Source organism: Hypomesus nipponensis, chromosome 1, assembly GCF_054491055.1.
Source record: "Hypomesus nipponensis isolate SF chromosome 1, ASM5449105v1, whole genome shotgun sequence".
Lineage (NCBI taxonomy): Eukaryota > Metazoa > Chordata > Actinopteri > Osmeriformes > Osmeridae > Hypomesus > Hypomesus nipponensis.
In genome coordinates, this window is record NC_140361.1 from 12037582 (window position 1) to 12053406 (window position 15825).

A 15825-nucleotide genomic window follows, 5' to 3' on the forward strand; every position below is an offset into this window, starting at 1 on the left:
CCAATTAAGCTAACGTCATTAGAATTTATGACACAGTTCGGGAAATCGCTCCACTAGCATTTTCTGGTTTTTCAGAATCTGCCTGCAGGCTACTGAATCTTGACCTCGAAATTGCTCTGCTCTAAGATATTGTGTAGAAAAAGAGAAATGCGGTTTTGGGGGAATGCTGCCGAGCAGATGTGCTTTGTGGCTTTTAGCTTTTCCAATTCTCCCCTTTTCATCCATTAGTCTACTTTTGTTGCTCCCATTTAATGTGTTTGATCAAATTATCTAATCTCTCATTGCGCTTGAAGGCAATCAATGTATAACTCATTCCTTTGACAGAAATGTGATTGAGCGTTTCTGCTCCTTGAGTAACACATTCAGCAGCAAATCACTCATAGTGGAACAATCGGACTGTGACTGCTCCACACACACAAACACACAAACACACACACACATGCAGGTATGTGACAGCTCCACAGTCTGAAAGATATAGCCTGGGTGGTTTCAACCAGAAAGCACACACCTCCCTTTGTTTACAGATATTCTTTCTTGACATGTTCAACTTACCGTATGAATTACTATGTAGATATCATCACAGACACACAAAACCATGCCAAGACAGGGAGATTTCAAGGTTACTTCTTGTAGGAATCCTAAAATAATTTCCAATATAGGCCCATTCCTCATGAAGTACTTGCAAGTGCAATTCCCATCTTGCCAAGGGGAATTCTGCGGCGTTCCCTTAACAAAGACCATGGACCACCTTGACCTTGACCACAGGGGTCTAACTGGCCAACAAAGCCTTGGAGGGGAAGGGGGACCACATACCACAGGAGCAGAATAGGGTGGCTATTATTACACACAATCCATTCTCTCCATAGGTGGGAAAAGGACACTGAAGCCTCTTTCTAAACAAGCAAGGACAGCTTAACAGTGCATGGAACATTATAATGTTTCCATGAAGTGAAATGATTGTGAGGAACAACAGATGGGGCAAGAACAGAATGTGTACAAACACGGCTGTCATTGGTCAGGTGGCTTTTGTTGTCACCAAGCATGAGACCAAAGAACAGTATTTACCTGCCAATGTAATGAGAAGAATGTGAGGTAAGCTACTTCTGTACATCTGTTATTAGTCCTCCTATACATGGATGTTTCTAACCTGTTATGCGACACAATGGCATTCAGAATATCTTACTTTAAAGACCATTAGCATGTCACTGCCCTACATGGTTTGAATGAATTGCACAAAAGCCTGATACGTGCTGTTTACAAAGGTAACAATACGTTTGAGGAATCACACAGCCAATGCTGAGTATACTGCTCCTTTCTTTGTGTGTTATGCTCCAACTTCCATCCCTCACAGACTGTCAAATAGAATACAGACGGTAGCTTATGAACCATTACAGTACACAGGTTCTGCTTCCAAAACTCTGTTTCCATTCCACTGATATACATACACATAGAGACTGGCTGAATTAAGGCTAAGACTGTTTTTCCCTCTGGAATGTTTTTGTACGAGTGGCCCCTCTCCATCCCCTCTCAGGGAAACGTGGGTGACACAGAGACTGTCCAGCTCTAGATTAGCCTGGGAAGACGGAGGAGGCTGAGGGACCACGCAGACCCAGCCAACACAGGTCAGAGGTCAGACTGATATCATTTCACTGTGTGGCAGAGATCAACTTGAGGTCGGCACAAATACCACCAATTCCCAACAACGTCCATTAGAAGTGACTGAAAGCAACGCACAAATGAATGCATTGCCTCTTGATAGGGAACAATTAATCTCCACCTCTGTTGCAGATAGAAGCATCCGGGTTTACAGAGAAGCAGAGTGGACTTGACTTCCACCATGCCTCAACTCTCCCTCAGGTCGTGTCACTCTGAAGGACACATAATCGACACTCTTTGAGGCAGAGATAAAATCTCCCATTCTACAGCTGTGGGTGCACTGTACAATCACGTCAACTGTCACAAAAGTAGTCCAAGCCCCTGAGAGCCATGTCCAGTTAGAATGCTCTGTTCCTTTGAACCGTTAAAGGTGATTTCAAAGTCAGAGTATCCAGTTGCATCTCCCAAATAAGGGCACCATTGAGATGACATGGCATACCGGTTAAACGGGTCCAATTTTGAATACCAACTGTCATCAACGGCCTCCCCTTTTCACACTCATAACAATTGCAACAAGATAATCACTGTTCTGTAGGTTTCAGGGGAAAACTCCTGTCTCTCTCCATCCAGCTCCCAGGTCTTGGCTGCAGCAAATGCCCCGCCATCTTTCCGTCCTCTACTTTCCACAGCATGGAAAAAGTCAACAATAAACAACTGCTAGCTAGCACTCTAATAAACTGAAGGGGCCCTGAGGCAAAAGGTATGTTCCGGTCGGCAGCACTCCTGGGTGGGTAAAGATCAGGCTCTGGTACACATACCCAGAGGGAGAGTAGCCATTGTTGGTGCACCAGCTGTGAGGTGTGCTTCTCTACCCCACTTCAGCAAACACAGGTGTCCCTCTCTTACTCACTGCTGCTGCACCTTGCCCTGATACTCTTTTCCACAGAGTTTCAGCAGATGTGACACTTCATCTCTGTTTCATATGAATAGAATAGTACAGCAACTGTGGGTCAGACAGAAACGCTGTTCTTCTACTTTCCTTGTCATTCCTTCAAAAGGTATTCCAGTTAACATCCTTTGTCCAAATATCAACAAATGACCCTGTCCTCCAAGGCAAAAGTAATATAGTTAGGTGACGACTAAAAAGAGGTATGTTAAGGACACAATGAGGGGATTGAGACAAGGAACGGTGGCCATTGCACAGTATCCATGTGAACAGGCTGCAGCTGCATCAGGAAGCAGGGTTGATCTCAGCAGCAGGCCCAAGGCCAGGCTCCCTGTTTTCCTATGATTCAAATCTACTTGTTTTGGCGGCCTCATGCATAGGCCCACCTCAACATAAACAGCATTGTAAAGGGAATTGTATGAAAATAAAGACAAGAAAATAAGTTAATAAATTATTTTTATAGAAGCATGATCCATGGTCCTTTGTTGAGCAAAGATCTACTGATATCTGTATTTAATTGTCAGGTTACCCAGTGACGGGGGTAGATTGATTCACAGCTCATTTATTATATTTGGTGGCATTCTCCAACGTGATGTCAAGGATGCTTTGACTGTAAATGACACCTTATAGAATAGACGTGTGCTGTCGCTGCAAATTACTGGAATGTGCTGTATCTCTCTCGATAGAGTGGCTGCGTTCCACACATCAAAGGCAGCTGTCAGGAAGGGCCAGGAGCCAATTGAAATATCCCACGATGAGGTCATGTGCAAGATGTTGTTTAGGAGCTAAGAGGTAAATATAGGGCTATGCCGAAGGGAATCACGTCGCATTTTACAGCGCCCCAATTCTTGCGTGCCGAAGCACCGCAATGCTTTGCCCTCCTCGTCCCAGATGAAAGACTAAGGCGGTGCCCTGGCTGAACATCGTGTTACGTAACCGTCCGTTTGATTCGAGGGGAGGAAACGAGAAGGTCGGTCTCACAGACACGCCGTCCACCTCTGACACCTCCATCCCTGCTGTGGGCTTCCGTCCATCTGGGCCCCGGCTTTCCTTCCACCCATCCACATCTCATTTCCATTCAGTCAATCATCCTCTCTTCTCTCTGAACTGCTCTCACGCGGGTCTCTCTCCGGCTCCAGATACTCTTTCAATGACTGTATTTTACATTCTTTACTCCTCCATATTCCCCCACTGTTCCCATTTTTGTTTTTCTCTGTCTCTCTCGGCTTGTCATGACATTGGTCTATGACACATGGGAAACTTGTGTGGGCCCCCTGCCTCGGACAGGACACTGATATACTGAGAGTGGAACATGACAGGGGCTATTTTAGGAACCTGTAAATATGGGAACTTCCTACCAAAACTGCATCTACTCTCCCAAGGGATTCTTTTCTTTTATTAACAAAACAAGCAGGAGCTAAAGCTATTGGCATGACGTCCGTGATTATTTTCAACTACTTTTTTCCTCTCTAGCACTCTTGATACTTAGAGACAGCTCTGCTAATATCAGTGGTTGAGGAATGCCAACTGAAACCAAGGACTGACTTACTCTTGGAGTTCCTTTTGTGAATACTGGTATTTGTAAAATGGCTTTTTTTTGTAATGAACTCTTTCGTATGTGGAATAACATACAACTATGATGTGGAATGGCTGTTTCAGGGAATGGTTCTGTCTGTAAATTGGTATTAACCGGTGCTTACACATTAGGGTCAAAAAGGGGGCCATCCAGTCTGTGTTCCTGTGTGTTACCTACGCCCAAACCCCCTGGCCAGCTGGGTGCTTTACTATGAACAGAGGTAGGAGCTGTAGAGAACACAGGAGAAAGCTGAGAGATGGCTGAGGAGGAAGTTCATCTCTCAGGGTGAGAAACTGAGGCTCTGACTAATGCATTGTGCGGGACCTTCCTGTTTGTAGTGCACTCTGACAGGGTTTAGGATCGAGCGACTGACCGCATGCTGCTACTGACACGTGACATGGGTGGAAAAAGCAATGAGGAAACTCATGTGATAGCAGACAATGAGTGTCCAGGCTTAGTCACCTTCTAGTCATCTGTCTGACACAACAGTAGAGCTTTAGAGACAGTAAAAAGTTGAAAAGGCCATCTACATCTCCAACACATTTTAAATGCACTGGCTGGTTGTATGGAGGAGAACTGTCCTATATACATGAAGCGCATCAGAACAGCACCAGTGATGTAGCAGAGAGAGAGAGAGAGACTCAAGAGAGAGAGAGAGAGAGAGTAAGAGAGAGAGAGACTCGAGAGAGAGAGAGAGAGAGAGAGAGAGAGAGAGAGAGAGAGAGAGAGAGAGAGAGAGAGAGAGAGAGAGAGAGAGAGAGAGAGAGAGGGAGATTATTAGAGTATTCTACAGAGTATCTTAACTGAGACAGTGCACCACAGACGAGAAAGAGTACAGTATTATTGGATATAAAAATGGATTGGGTTAGTATTATTGTATGTCAATAATATGCCTTAACTCTCTTACATACATAAAGAATGGCAAACAGAGCCCTGCTCTTGAATAATTGAGATGGTGTTAAATGTTTAACTAAGTCCTCTTATGCCACCTAAGAGCCCCATTGGAGATAGTCCTGAGCCATCTCTGATAACAGATTATCTAGCCTCCTACTGCTCGCAATGTATCTACTAATCTACAAATTATACTATCTACAAATTGCACAACCAAGCAGAGAGGATAGGGAAAAGACCATATTACTCTTTGTAAATTCATGTGAACTCAACTGTAAACTATGGTGTGGTACTCCTAAACCCTTTCTATGCTTAAATCCAGATGAAACTGATCTTTACAGTGGATAAATATAATACTCTCTTCTGACTCTTTGAAATCCCTCACTAAATCATCCTCCTGTTGCTTTCATGAGCTGCCTTTGTGGAAGCGCACACCAGTGTCGTTGAACTTCACAGCAGATTAAATGAACGTGACACCAAGGTCCTGCGCAGGTACAGTCTGAGTACACTTCCAGAGGGATCCCTAGCCCTCGGACTTCAAATATAGACATGGGAACTTACTGGACATGTTACACAACCCCACCTGTTGCTTGAGTCAACAGCACATTCTCCGCTTTCAAGTGACCACTTCCATGTCCACATGTCTTAATACCCTGAGTTTCACAGGTAATTGCACATGTTTACAGCCAAGTACATATGAAGTACATAATGTGAGACCACAATAAAGTAGAATAAGATGCATATTTATTAAATATATGTATCTAAAAGATTTGAAGCTTGAAAACAGAACATTGAAACATTCCATTTACACAGTATCAAAAGATGTTCTTTGCCTTGTTAAGATCTAGGCATTTTGTTGCTCCTTTGCGAGTCAGATACACAAAACGATGCCATCTAGTGGAAAAAAGTCTAGTGTCTAAATTAAATTAATCACAACGTATACATCACCCAAGACTTTAGGGGGATAACAAATCAACACTGTACACAGTAATAAAGAGGTGTGTCATAATTGACCCAAAATGCAAATTATGTTGTATTTGCTATTTTAATCAAAATACTCACAGTCTCTGCTGGCGCATTTGTGTCCACTGGCATTAAACGTCTGATTGTATGGGATGAAGGGACTGGACATGAACGATGATTCGTTGTTTCCCATGATTATTTTCTAAACGCAAAGCACTTAATTCTTTATAAAAGCGTTTTTTTGCGTGCGTTTCTCTGGTTGTAGGCTAAACTTAACAAGGAACCAACTTTAATTAAAAAAAACAATCCCGCCTAAATTTGGTTGAAAAGATAAACAAGAAAAGCACGTGCATGCACATTTCTTGCTTTTCTGTCCAATAAAACCGTCGGCTCGTGAAGGGATGGACTTGGCACGTGCCTCAAGTGTCTCAAAGTAGAAGATTTTCGGGTATTACAAAATACACGCACTACATTGGTCTATTATGAGATAACTGTTTTCACCGACACACCATAACAATATTGTATTGAAAAGCCTATCAAAACTGTATCTTGTGATGGCCTAAAACCGCTTTTACATCCAGTTTAATTTCAGAAGTCTCCTTTCTCACTTAACATTCAAGTATTCATTTTTTGAATTTGAGAAAGAAACATATGCAACGACTTAATATTATTACAACTTGCTTGGACTTGCTTGGAGAACGTGCTGCTCCCCTTACTGTTACTTATGGTTTCAAAGTAAACAATGGATCGGAGAAACCATATCTCATTCAGAGGTGCATTAAGATACGTTAGGGACTTTCAGGCGGTACTACGTGAGACTCTAAAATTATTACTCTTCCCACAGAGGGCGCCAACTGCTTGATGCTCCGCAAAGACGACGTGCTAAATTGCTCAACTCAGATGGAGGAAAGAAATGAAAACATTCTTACCCTCTAGAGGCCGCTCACAAACAATTATTCAAGTGAAGCCGGTTAATTACACCAACTTTAAATGGTACATGTCTTCATTAAGTTTTCTGTCTCAGATTTCACTAGTGGTTGAGTAGTGCCAGCGTCAAGATCAGATACACTACACTAAGATACAGTTTTAAGGCCTTGTGTCAACATATGGTCATTTCTGACAGATTTCAGATTTTACACAGATATGATTAAATCCTTCACACATGCAGAGGCCCTACACTACACACACACACATTTGTTTAGAACCTTACTGCTTATAGCCATACCGTCCAACTGTGTGACATCATCTGCCCCAAGAGAGCAGACAGTTTAGAGGTGCGGATGCCAAACATTCCAAGAATTCTCCACACAGGATCTTATGTCTGCATGAGAACCCCTCACAGGAACATGACCCACCAGCTCTGGAGAGTGGAAAAATACAGGCTTTGTTTTGAGTCAAGGAAGTCGATAATGCTTAGAATGGTTCAACAAGCCTCTCCCTTCTTCTGGGGTATCAGAAATGCAGTCACTACAGACAAAAACACTGCCATACTGGACTTTCAGCACATAGTAACACTTTTGTTACTTTCTAAATCTAATTTGGTTGCCCAGACGCATTACTTAAATAATCAGAACAATTAGAATCTTATATTAATTAAACCATGACTTTGTTCATCTTTAATGTTCCAGCAACACCCACAGTCAAAAAAGGCAGAACAGGCTTTAACTCCCTCATGGAAAATCCTATTTTCACAGCAGCTACAGTTTGTATAACAGACCTGCCAGCAATGCACACCTCAGTCGCAGCCTCTACATTCCAAACAGAGCTGCTGAGGAAAGAAAGTCATGCTGGCACGGAAAGGCCCCATCAATGAGGTCATACGTAATGTCCTGACATTCTGTGGAGCCGCTCTGGAGTGGAGACGGAGGGTATCGCTCCTCCAATCTGCCTTTACCTCAGCTCTGTCACGCCAGGGCAGAATCTCAGATGCCCGCTCTCCGATATGTCTGGGCCTCTGAAATGCTGAGTCTTATCAACACGATTGGTTGAATTAAGAGCAGGCATTTTATCATAACTGTGCCCAGGAAATGTATAATGGGAGATGATGAGTGTGAAGACCAAGTTTAGCGTTGAACTGTGCTTGTAATTTAGAGGCAGTACAGTTAAAGCGCTGATTGGTATATCCAGCCACCTAGGTGCGTGTGTGTTGTGTGTACGTGTGACCTAAAAAGGTTATAATCCCTAGAATCCCAGCCAATGAGAACTGTACCATGACATTACTGCGTCACCTCTAGGTCCAAGCTGTCAGGATTGTATCTGTGAGTGGGTGTTTGAGATTTAGGCCAGCTTTGGGAAGGGATAAGTGTGTGGTCTAATGGGCAATCCAATTCATTGATATGTAAGAAAGGCAATGATGATCACGTGTAGTTAAGAAGCTAGTGCTGTGCATGCGTCACTATGTAAAATACACACAGATGGCTATCTGAGAGATTTGGATGCGGGTTAAAACAACAAGAACCATGAGAAACACACCCAAGTGTTAATTTGCCAATTAACACCGTAGCATGCCAGACTCTTTGTTTCCACATACAACTCCTTCTCACATACACATTTGCAGGTAACAGACCTTTTAAATGCCCCCCTAAGTGAGAAACATTCTCAACACAGGGCCAACACCCACACATACGTTAACACTTCTCTCCTTTGCTGACCTTACTCCTTTACAGCAGGAAGTAAAAAGACACAAAAGGATGGGCTGGGCGGCAGGGGGAAATGGGGTGAAGGGCAGGAGATGGTGGTGGGGGTTTGGGGAGGGGTGTGAGATCGGGGGAGGGAGGGGAACACATATGTCACCAAAATCCCAGCTTGTCTGTAGCTAATGGTGAGGTAAGAGGTTGATACTTAAGCCAGAATCGTTGTCTCTGTTTAGGTCTGCTCAGAGACATGCTAGTCAAATTTACAGATTTACTCTTAAGCTTTAAACCAAGCATTTTCCTGAAGAAGTCAATCAGATGTTTAGTTCAATAAGTGTTTATTTGTCAACTACCCTGTTCTGATGGCGGAGGCAGTTCTGGCAGTGAAAGAATGAAGGCCTTGGGACATTATCACTCACTGCTAGAAACACTTTTTTTCTCACACTACAGAGAGGTCAGAGCCAATGTTTGGCTAATTTGCAACCCAAACATATTCTTGTCCCTTTCATGGCCATCTCCCCGTCTCCTCATTGGCTAGTGAGACAGACGGCACAGGGATGGAGTTTGACTGCACCCTGAATGCTCTTTAGTTGTCACACTTTTCTCAAACGCCTTGCAGCTGCTCCTATTGTGGCGGTAGAGGGAGGCTCTTTGGCTGCTCCTTTCAGCCCCCTGCTGTTGCCATAGCCTCATCTGGGTTCAGACTGACAAACGGAGTGCTCCCAGAACAATGTCTGACATTAATACAGACCCTATAAGAGACACACATGATGCATTCCCAGATATGAGGCAGGGAAGATTCCATCGCACCACTCCATCCCAGGATACAACATGATAGGAGTTTACGCTCTTTCATGACCATATGCTTCTGACCTTGTTTGTAATAACATATAAAGGTGCATGTTTAAGGTCAACATTGGGGTCATTTTTCTGATTAGATGTAGGTATTAGTAGGGATTCTCTCTATCTAGTTAATCGATGTATTGTGCCATGTGAATGATACATAAATGTTATGAAGCGTTCATCAAGTAAGCAGCCCATCAGTTCTCTTTTTAAGTAAAAAATACCAATGGAGTTTATTCAGTTGTATCAAACATACTACAAACATATGCAAAAATATATATAAGAAATATATTACTTTAGTTCAATAAATATCACATATCAGAAAGCAGTCTCTTTAGTAAAAGTTCCCCATCTTAGTGCTTTTGGGGTTCTCTATCTCTTCCCAGAGCTGCTGCACACAGTACAGAGGCATGAGGTATCTGACGGTTGTTTTAACCCAATGTCAGGTTTGTCAGGGTTTCATGATGTTTTCAAAGGCAGGCATTTGTATTTGAACGGGCATCTCCGTCCACTTACAGAAATAATAGTTAAAAAGAAACTTGGCCTGAGTTTCATTTTGAAAGAGAAGGGGGATACATTCATTGTTCGTCAAATCGATGAGTCCGAGGAGTGATTCTGTTTCGCGAGATGTCTGCAGTGCTCTCATAAAACTGATCCGAAAGCCAAGAAAGGTCATAAAAGTTTTCTGAGTGAGTCCTAGAGGACATAGTGAATGATAATAATTATCATCAGCCACCACTTTCAGTATCACATGGTACAATTACTGTAAAAAAGGGGTAAAATACTTCAGTTACAAATGACCTGAGCAGTCTTAGCCTTGTACATGCACATGCTCTTTGTTGTAAAGAGGTGTGGTAGCGCCTGGCAGAAGAGTGAGGCTCGTTCCCATTAACACAGGATGTCGTGACAACAATACTGACTTGTGATAGCGAGAGATAATCCTGTCAACACAATGGGGGCTAACCTATGTCATAGTCCATGGAATTACACCACTGGCCATACAATTGGCCTTTTAAATATCCATCTCCAGAATGTCTTCATTCCCCGTTTTGTCCGGCGTCTATGTTCACTTTAGGACACTGTTACACCAATGTTTAGCCACGGATGGGAGGGTTCAGCAGCTGGGGGAGGTGGTGATGGGACTGTGTAGGAAGGATAGTGGCCCGGCCGTGGAGTGCACTGGGATGGAGACAGGGAAGTTAAAGACAGTGCTGCTCTTGCTGATGGCTGGGCTGCCAGCCTCGGAGGAGCAACTGGAGGTGGCCAGGACCTGGGACTCAAACTGCAGCAGCTGTCCCATGAAGCTAAAGTTGGGGGAGATGATGCTGCGCCGCTGCTTGACAAACTCGAAGGCCTCGTCCAGCTTCACACGGTTGGTGCGCATGAGGTAGGCTAGGCATATTGTGGCGGAGCGGGAGATGCCGGCCTGACAGTGAACGAAAACTCGTCCGCCTTTGTTCCTCACCGAGTCTGAAACAGGGAGAGAGAAGAAAGAGAAAGGTGAGAAACTGTGTAAAAGTGACATTCAAAACAGAGTGGTCTGTAAAGTCCTTACTTCCTGTATACATCAGTGAAACTACTCAACAACAACAACAAAAACCTAACCCTAACCCTAAAATCAAGCACAACTTTCTTCATTAGTTATGTTTTAAATTGCAAATCCAGCCTATCAGTGCTGCTAGTGGTCTCCTTCATTCAGACACAGGAAGAACAGTTAAAGAGGTTTGTGGTGCAAGCTTGGGGGTTATTCCCTAAGGAGGGAGTATGAATAGACATAAGGGAGGGGTGGCTGCCCCCTGCAGAGGGTATTGATCTGGGAGGAAGGCTGGCAGTGAGCGTGGAGAATCTACCCTTTGTTTAGCAAGAACAAAGAGGGGTGAGGAGGGAGCCATTCAAGCCAGACCAGGCTACTGAAGCAGACTGGGGCCTCAGCCTGGTGGTTCAACATGAAAAGGGGGCACCTCTTTAAAAAAGGAGGGTTGAGGGGTGATGATGTAACCACTATTGTGGTGGATCAGGGGATCTGGGGCTGAGACAGCTGGTCGATTTTGGAGGGAACTTTTCAAAAATTTAAATCCAAGGCCCAGAATAAAGGGAGAGAGGATAGGGGGCTGGGTGTTAGGTCTCCATGGCAATGGCTGGGTTTGGTGATTATGTTTTGGCAGTTAAGAGAGGGGGGTGTTTTGAAGGTACTTACCAATAAACTCGATAGCTTCGTTGAACCAGGAGCTGATATCTGCTTTGTGGTTGTCCTCGACTGGAATACTTTTGTACAAGAAAGAGTCCTCAAAGTGGTTTGGGCAGTTGGCCGAGACGTTGATGAGGGCTGTGATCCCTAGCATATCCAACATGTCTTTTCTAGATGCATGGTAGGCACTTCCAAGATATAGAAAGGGCAGGATCTCAACTGGACCACCCTAGAAGATCACAAACATGAAAGGAGAGTTGGATGGTCAATGCCAGGTCGATTAAATAAGGGCCCTACAATGTTGGGCTGACAAAATTGATACATGTAATAACTTGAAACCTAATTAGAACATTCAGAAAGTGTGAGCACCACATACCTGGTCGTAGAGCGGTGTGCTGCATGGACTGCAGCCCGTGCCCGCGCTCTCGGGTCGACTAGCGCTCAGGGGCAAACTCAGACCCTGTGGAGGGGATGGTTTGGTGCACATCTCTGGAAACTCCGACGAAAATGTGTCAAAGCCACCTAACAACACAACACTATATTAGGGTACTGCCGGACATTCAATTCCACGTATCGATATTTGGCTTTAAACACCAGCAGCTGTCTAACACGCTATTTTGGCACAATGTGTTTATTCTACAGCGCAAGACACCAGCTGGTGCGGTGACAGCTGTGATTCACATTTGTTGTGCGCCGTTGTTAGGTACAGTGTAACTACAACTATATTGTATACACTAGACTCTATGTACGTATGGCCTGCCATAAAATCATGGACAGTTTTGTCTATAAGCTCCTTACCTTTAAGAAAGAATACACTGGCACCGCATGGATCACGACATAAAGCTGTCACTGCAAGCATCAGGGTCCCATCTTTTTTCACTTGGCCGAAGTCCAAACTCCGGTCATCGACGAACACCACTGATTGATACTCTCCTGTCAGGAGTCTGTTCCTGAGGTCCTCGTTAGGAACAATGTGTTCAAGTCCCAAGCCCCCTCTCGCTCTCCGGCGTACTATAGTACTGAATCGCACATTGGCAGACCCGGGGATATGAGAGGAATTAAAAGAGAAGAATGAGCGACAGTCCAGAACAAGGCAAGCGGAATCGTCCTCATCCAACAAGCCACGGAGGGACGCACTGTCGATGCAGGGCACTTCCATAATCACCATAGTAGGGCGGCGTGCTTAAAAGTCAAAATCCAAAAACATAAAGCGCTGTTGAAGAAAAATAGACTGTCTTTCTTCCCTGAAAACTGTATCCGTGGAGAACTGGTTTCTTTTCCTCGTGTAAAGAAAATTCGTTATTTTGTTCTTGTTACGCTTATTAAGGTTAAGAAAATTAAAAAAGGAATAGCTTATCAAAACCGTCTGTTCCCTATTGTCATGGGTCCTAGTTGTTCATTTGTACAAAATTATTCTTACTTTCCCTGGAGTTGTTCAGAGCTTGTGTCTTCGCAAGGTCCTTCAGCATAGGGTTTTATAGTAACCCTCTTCTTGTGAATGAGAAACATGACGTCAAGCACCGCCCACTTTAGCAATCTGCCTGGCCCGCTTTGCACATACGTCATTGTGTCATTGAGCCAACACAGCCAAGCCCTCTCTTGAGAAGGATACCGAGTTTGATGGGGCCTGGGAGGCTGGATGTGGGACATGTACGCTATGTACTGCAGACCAACTTCTTCCATTCTCCACAGCGTACAGTTTTTCAAATGCATAGTTTGTACGTCTTAACGAAAAAAAAAGCAAGCATATTGTGTTTGGCCTTAGAAATATGACGTTACATGTAGCCTAAGTTATTCAATACTCTACAAGTTAATTCATGCTGATACAATTGGATTAATATTTGTTTATAGACTTTGCCATTGCCATGACTTGTCCATGTTTCCACAATACAATAGGCTGGTTATCATTATGATGCACATTGTTGTCATCATTGGGATGATTACCCCAGTCATCCTCAATTAATTGTCAGGATCATTAAATTAAATAGTTGAAGCCTAGGTCTGCCAATGAGGAATTTGACAAATTTTCCATTATGTTATTGTTCAATTATATTTTTATTTTTCTCCTTCAAATGAGGGTTGACAAATATCAAGATAATAAGTAAATACCTGTTATGGTGGCCATAAAAGTTTATACTTTGTTTTTATTGGGCAGAGGTACATAGTGTTCAATGTCGCGCGAGCAAAGGCTAACCATAAAAGTTAATCACTGTATAGAAACTTGGGGTCCAGTAAATTTCCACACGGTGGAAACAAAACATTGAGCTTACAGGAAGAAAACAGCAGATGGGAAGTATTATTTGGTCTTGACATCTTTAAGGCGAGTTATGCATGTAAATATAGCCTAAAAACAGAACAACCTTACACTGTGATTGAAAACTAAACAACGTTACTGGGAAACCCTTTTCAATCCCCCGTGTGGTTTGATGACTCAAACAGGGCACTTCAGATATCTTGTAATAAAGAGGAACAAAAAAAGCTGGTTACTGACTGACAAACATTGTGGTAAGGAGGGTGTTTCTCTTAACTACAAAGACTTACTAGTATTGTTTTTCATTTTTGCAAAACGTGCCATGGATCTTCCAAACAGGCAGAGACTGTTGCCATATGCTCATCTCATGTAAAATCAAATGATGCATCATCTCATCCTACACATTCCATCATAGATATCTGAAACGTTTAGGGTAGGCATGCGCTATACATCTTCTTACTATAACTGTACACACATACTTTATGCACATCGCACACACACACTATATAACTAGTCACTGATAAATCATTTGTTTTTAGCAATAAACTCTATGTAAGCCACGTCTTTTTTAATACTTGTTGATGTAAGTTTAATTAATTATGAAAATAAACACACTGATAATGATTTGTTTGTACACCAAGCCAGGCCAGGATATTGATAAACAAATTCAACAAGATGTATAGTAAAAGCCTTCAGGTAATGACATCAGTGTAGTACTTTCAGTAGTTTTAGAAAAGCAGAATTTTTGATGCTTTGTTTGGCTACAGTTGCATCTAAAAGGGGGAAAATCTCAACAAAAAGTGTTGGTTAGAAAGGACAAGCGAGAGAGAGGAAGAAACAGCACTGGCGGGAAGCCATGTATCTAGCAGATACTTTACCCATTTTTTGTAGGCCTACCTCACACACGTCTGTGATGAGTCAACTATGAGCTACGTACTGAGCAGCTGGAATGTAACAAACATAGTGGGTTGAAAGGAACCCCGCGTTCTGAAAACAGTATGTACTTGGTAGGCTACCCAAAAAGGTTCTCCATGAACAAGGTACACTATGCATGCAGGAAATGTTGAAATATTCTGTGAATAACCAGACAGAGGTCAGAATGAGAATGGACTTGTTATGGACTTGTTATGTGGACTTGTTATGTGGACTTGTTATGTGGACTTGTTATGTTAAAGTATTTATTGATAAAGGTGTAGACGTGTCTGTACAGACACATCAGGGAAATGTAGGTGCACAAAAAAATGTTTTGGGCCTACTGTGTTTTAACTTCCCATCATCAGATGTAACTACTCTCATCAAGAAACGGAACAGAAACAGAGGATGCCACAAAGACATTTCCTGTGTGTTACCACTGTTGTCAGTAACTGTCATTTCTCATGATCACCTCGGCAACCTGTGACTCAGTATCCAGCCTTCTAATCATCAACATATCATTGCTACGGGTTTCTTTTTCACAACTCTGACATTGTGTCATTTAGTTTTCATGTTTCAGTATCTTGGGAGGATAACGTTATGGGAATCAGTTGTGGAGTTTCCTGTCACCAAGCCGCAGTGGCTATAATGAGATCAACAAGGGCATCTTCACGGCCCAGGGGCAAAACATAGATTTTCCATAGACCATTCCAATTGAGCATGGTTCCATATTAACATGCATATCACATATCATGCATATCACTGACCTAACTCAGGAATACTTGTAATTAATATTTTAAAGCCAAATAATATATAACAATCCAAATATAACTATTTGATGGGCAAAAATAACCTTAGAGAGATCCAAACTGGTTATCAACCTACATTCAGTTGATAACTATCAGTCTTGGAGAAGTATTGCCTCTCAAATTAGTCTATTTGTCTGTTCCCTATTTTATAAAAACCTTAAGATATCTTGATAAATTAAACTTGACATTGATTTCATGTATGTCATTTATGTCTCTA

The 15825-nt window shown here is 42.8% G+C and overlaps 1 protein-coding gene across 1 annotated transcript; it reads right to left on the reverse strand.

The window, feature by feature from the left end:
- Positions 1-9649: 9649 nt before the first annotated feature.
- On the reverse strand, positions 9650-13087 carry dusp1 (dual specificity phosphatase 1). The gene is made up of 4 exons (XM_084692229.1): positions 12435-13087; positions 12013-12158; positions 11646-11865; positions 9650-10918 (listed from the first exon to the last, which is right to left on the reverse strand). Exons 1-4 carry the CDS (start codon positions 12802-12804, stop codon positions 10563-10565), a joined length of 1092 nt encoding a protein of 363 aa, XP_084548355.1. The 5' UTR covers positions 12805-13087; the 3' UTR covers positions 9650-10562.
- Positions 13088-15825: the final 2738 nt, after the last annotated feature.

What these genes read in the sequence shown, in the direction of transcription:
- dusp1 (XM_084692229.1), bottom strand. Translation starts at nt 12,804, where the DNA reads ATGGTGATTATGGAAGTGCCCTGCATCGACAGTGCGTCCCTCCGTGGC. An exon ending in GCACACCGCTCTACGACCAG is followed by an intron (nt 11,866 to 12,012) that starts GTATGTGGTGCT and finishes GTGATCTTCTAG; the next exon opens with GGTGGTCCAGTTGAGATCCT. An exon ending in CGAAGCTATCGAGTTTATTG is followed by an intron (nt 10,919 to 11,645) that starts GTAAGTACCTTC and finishes TCCCTGTTTCAG; the next exon opens with ACTCGGTGAGGAACAAAGGC.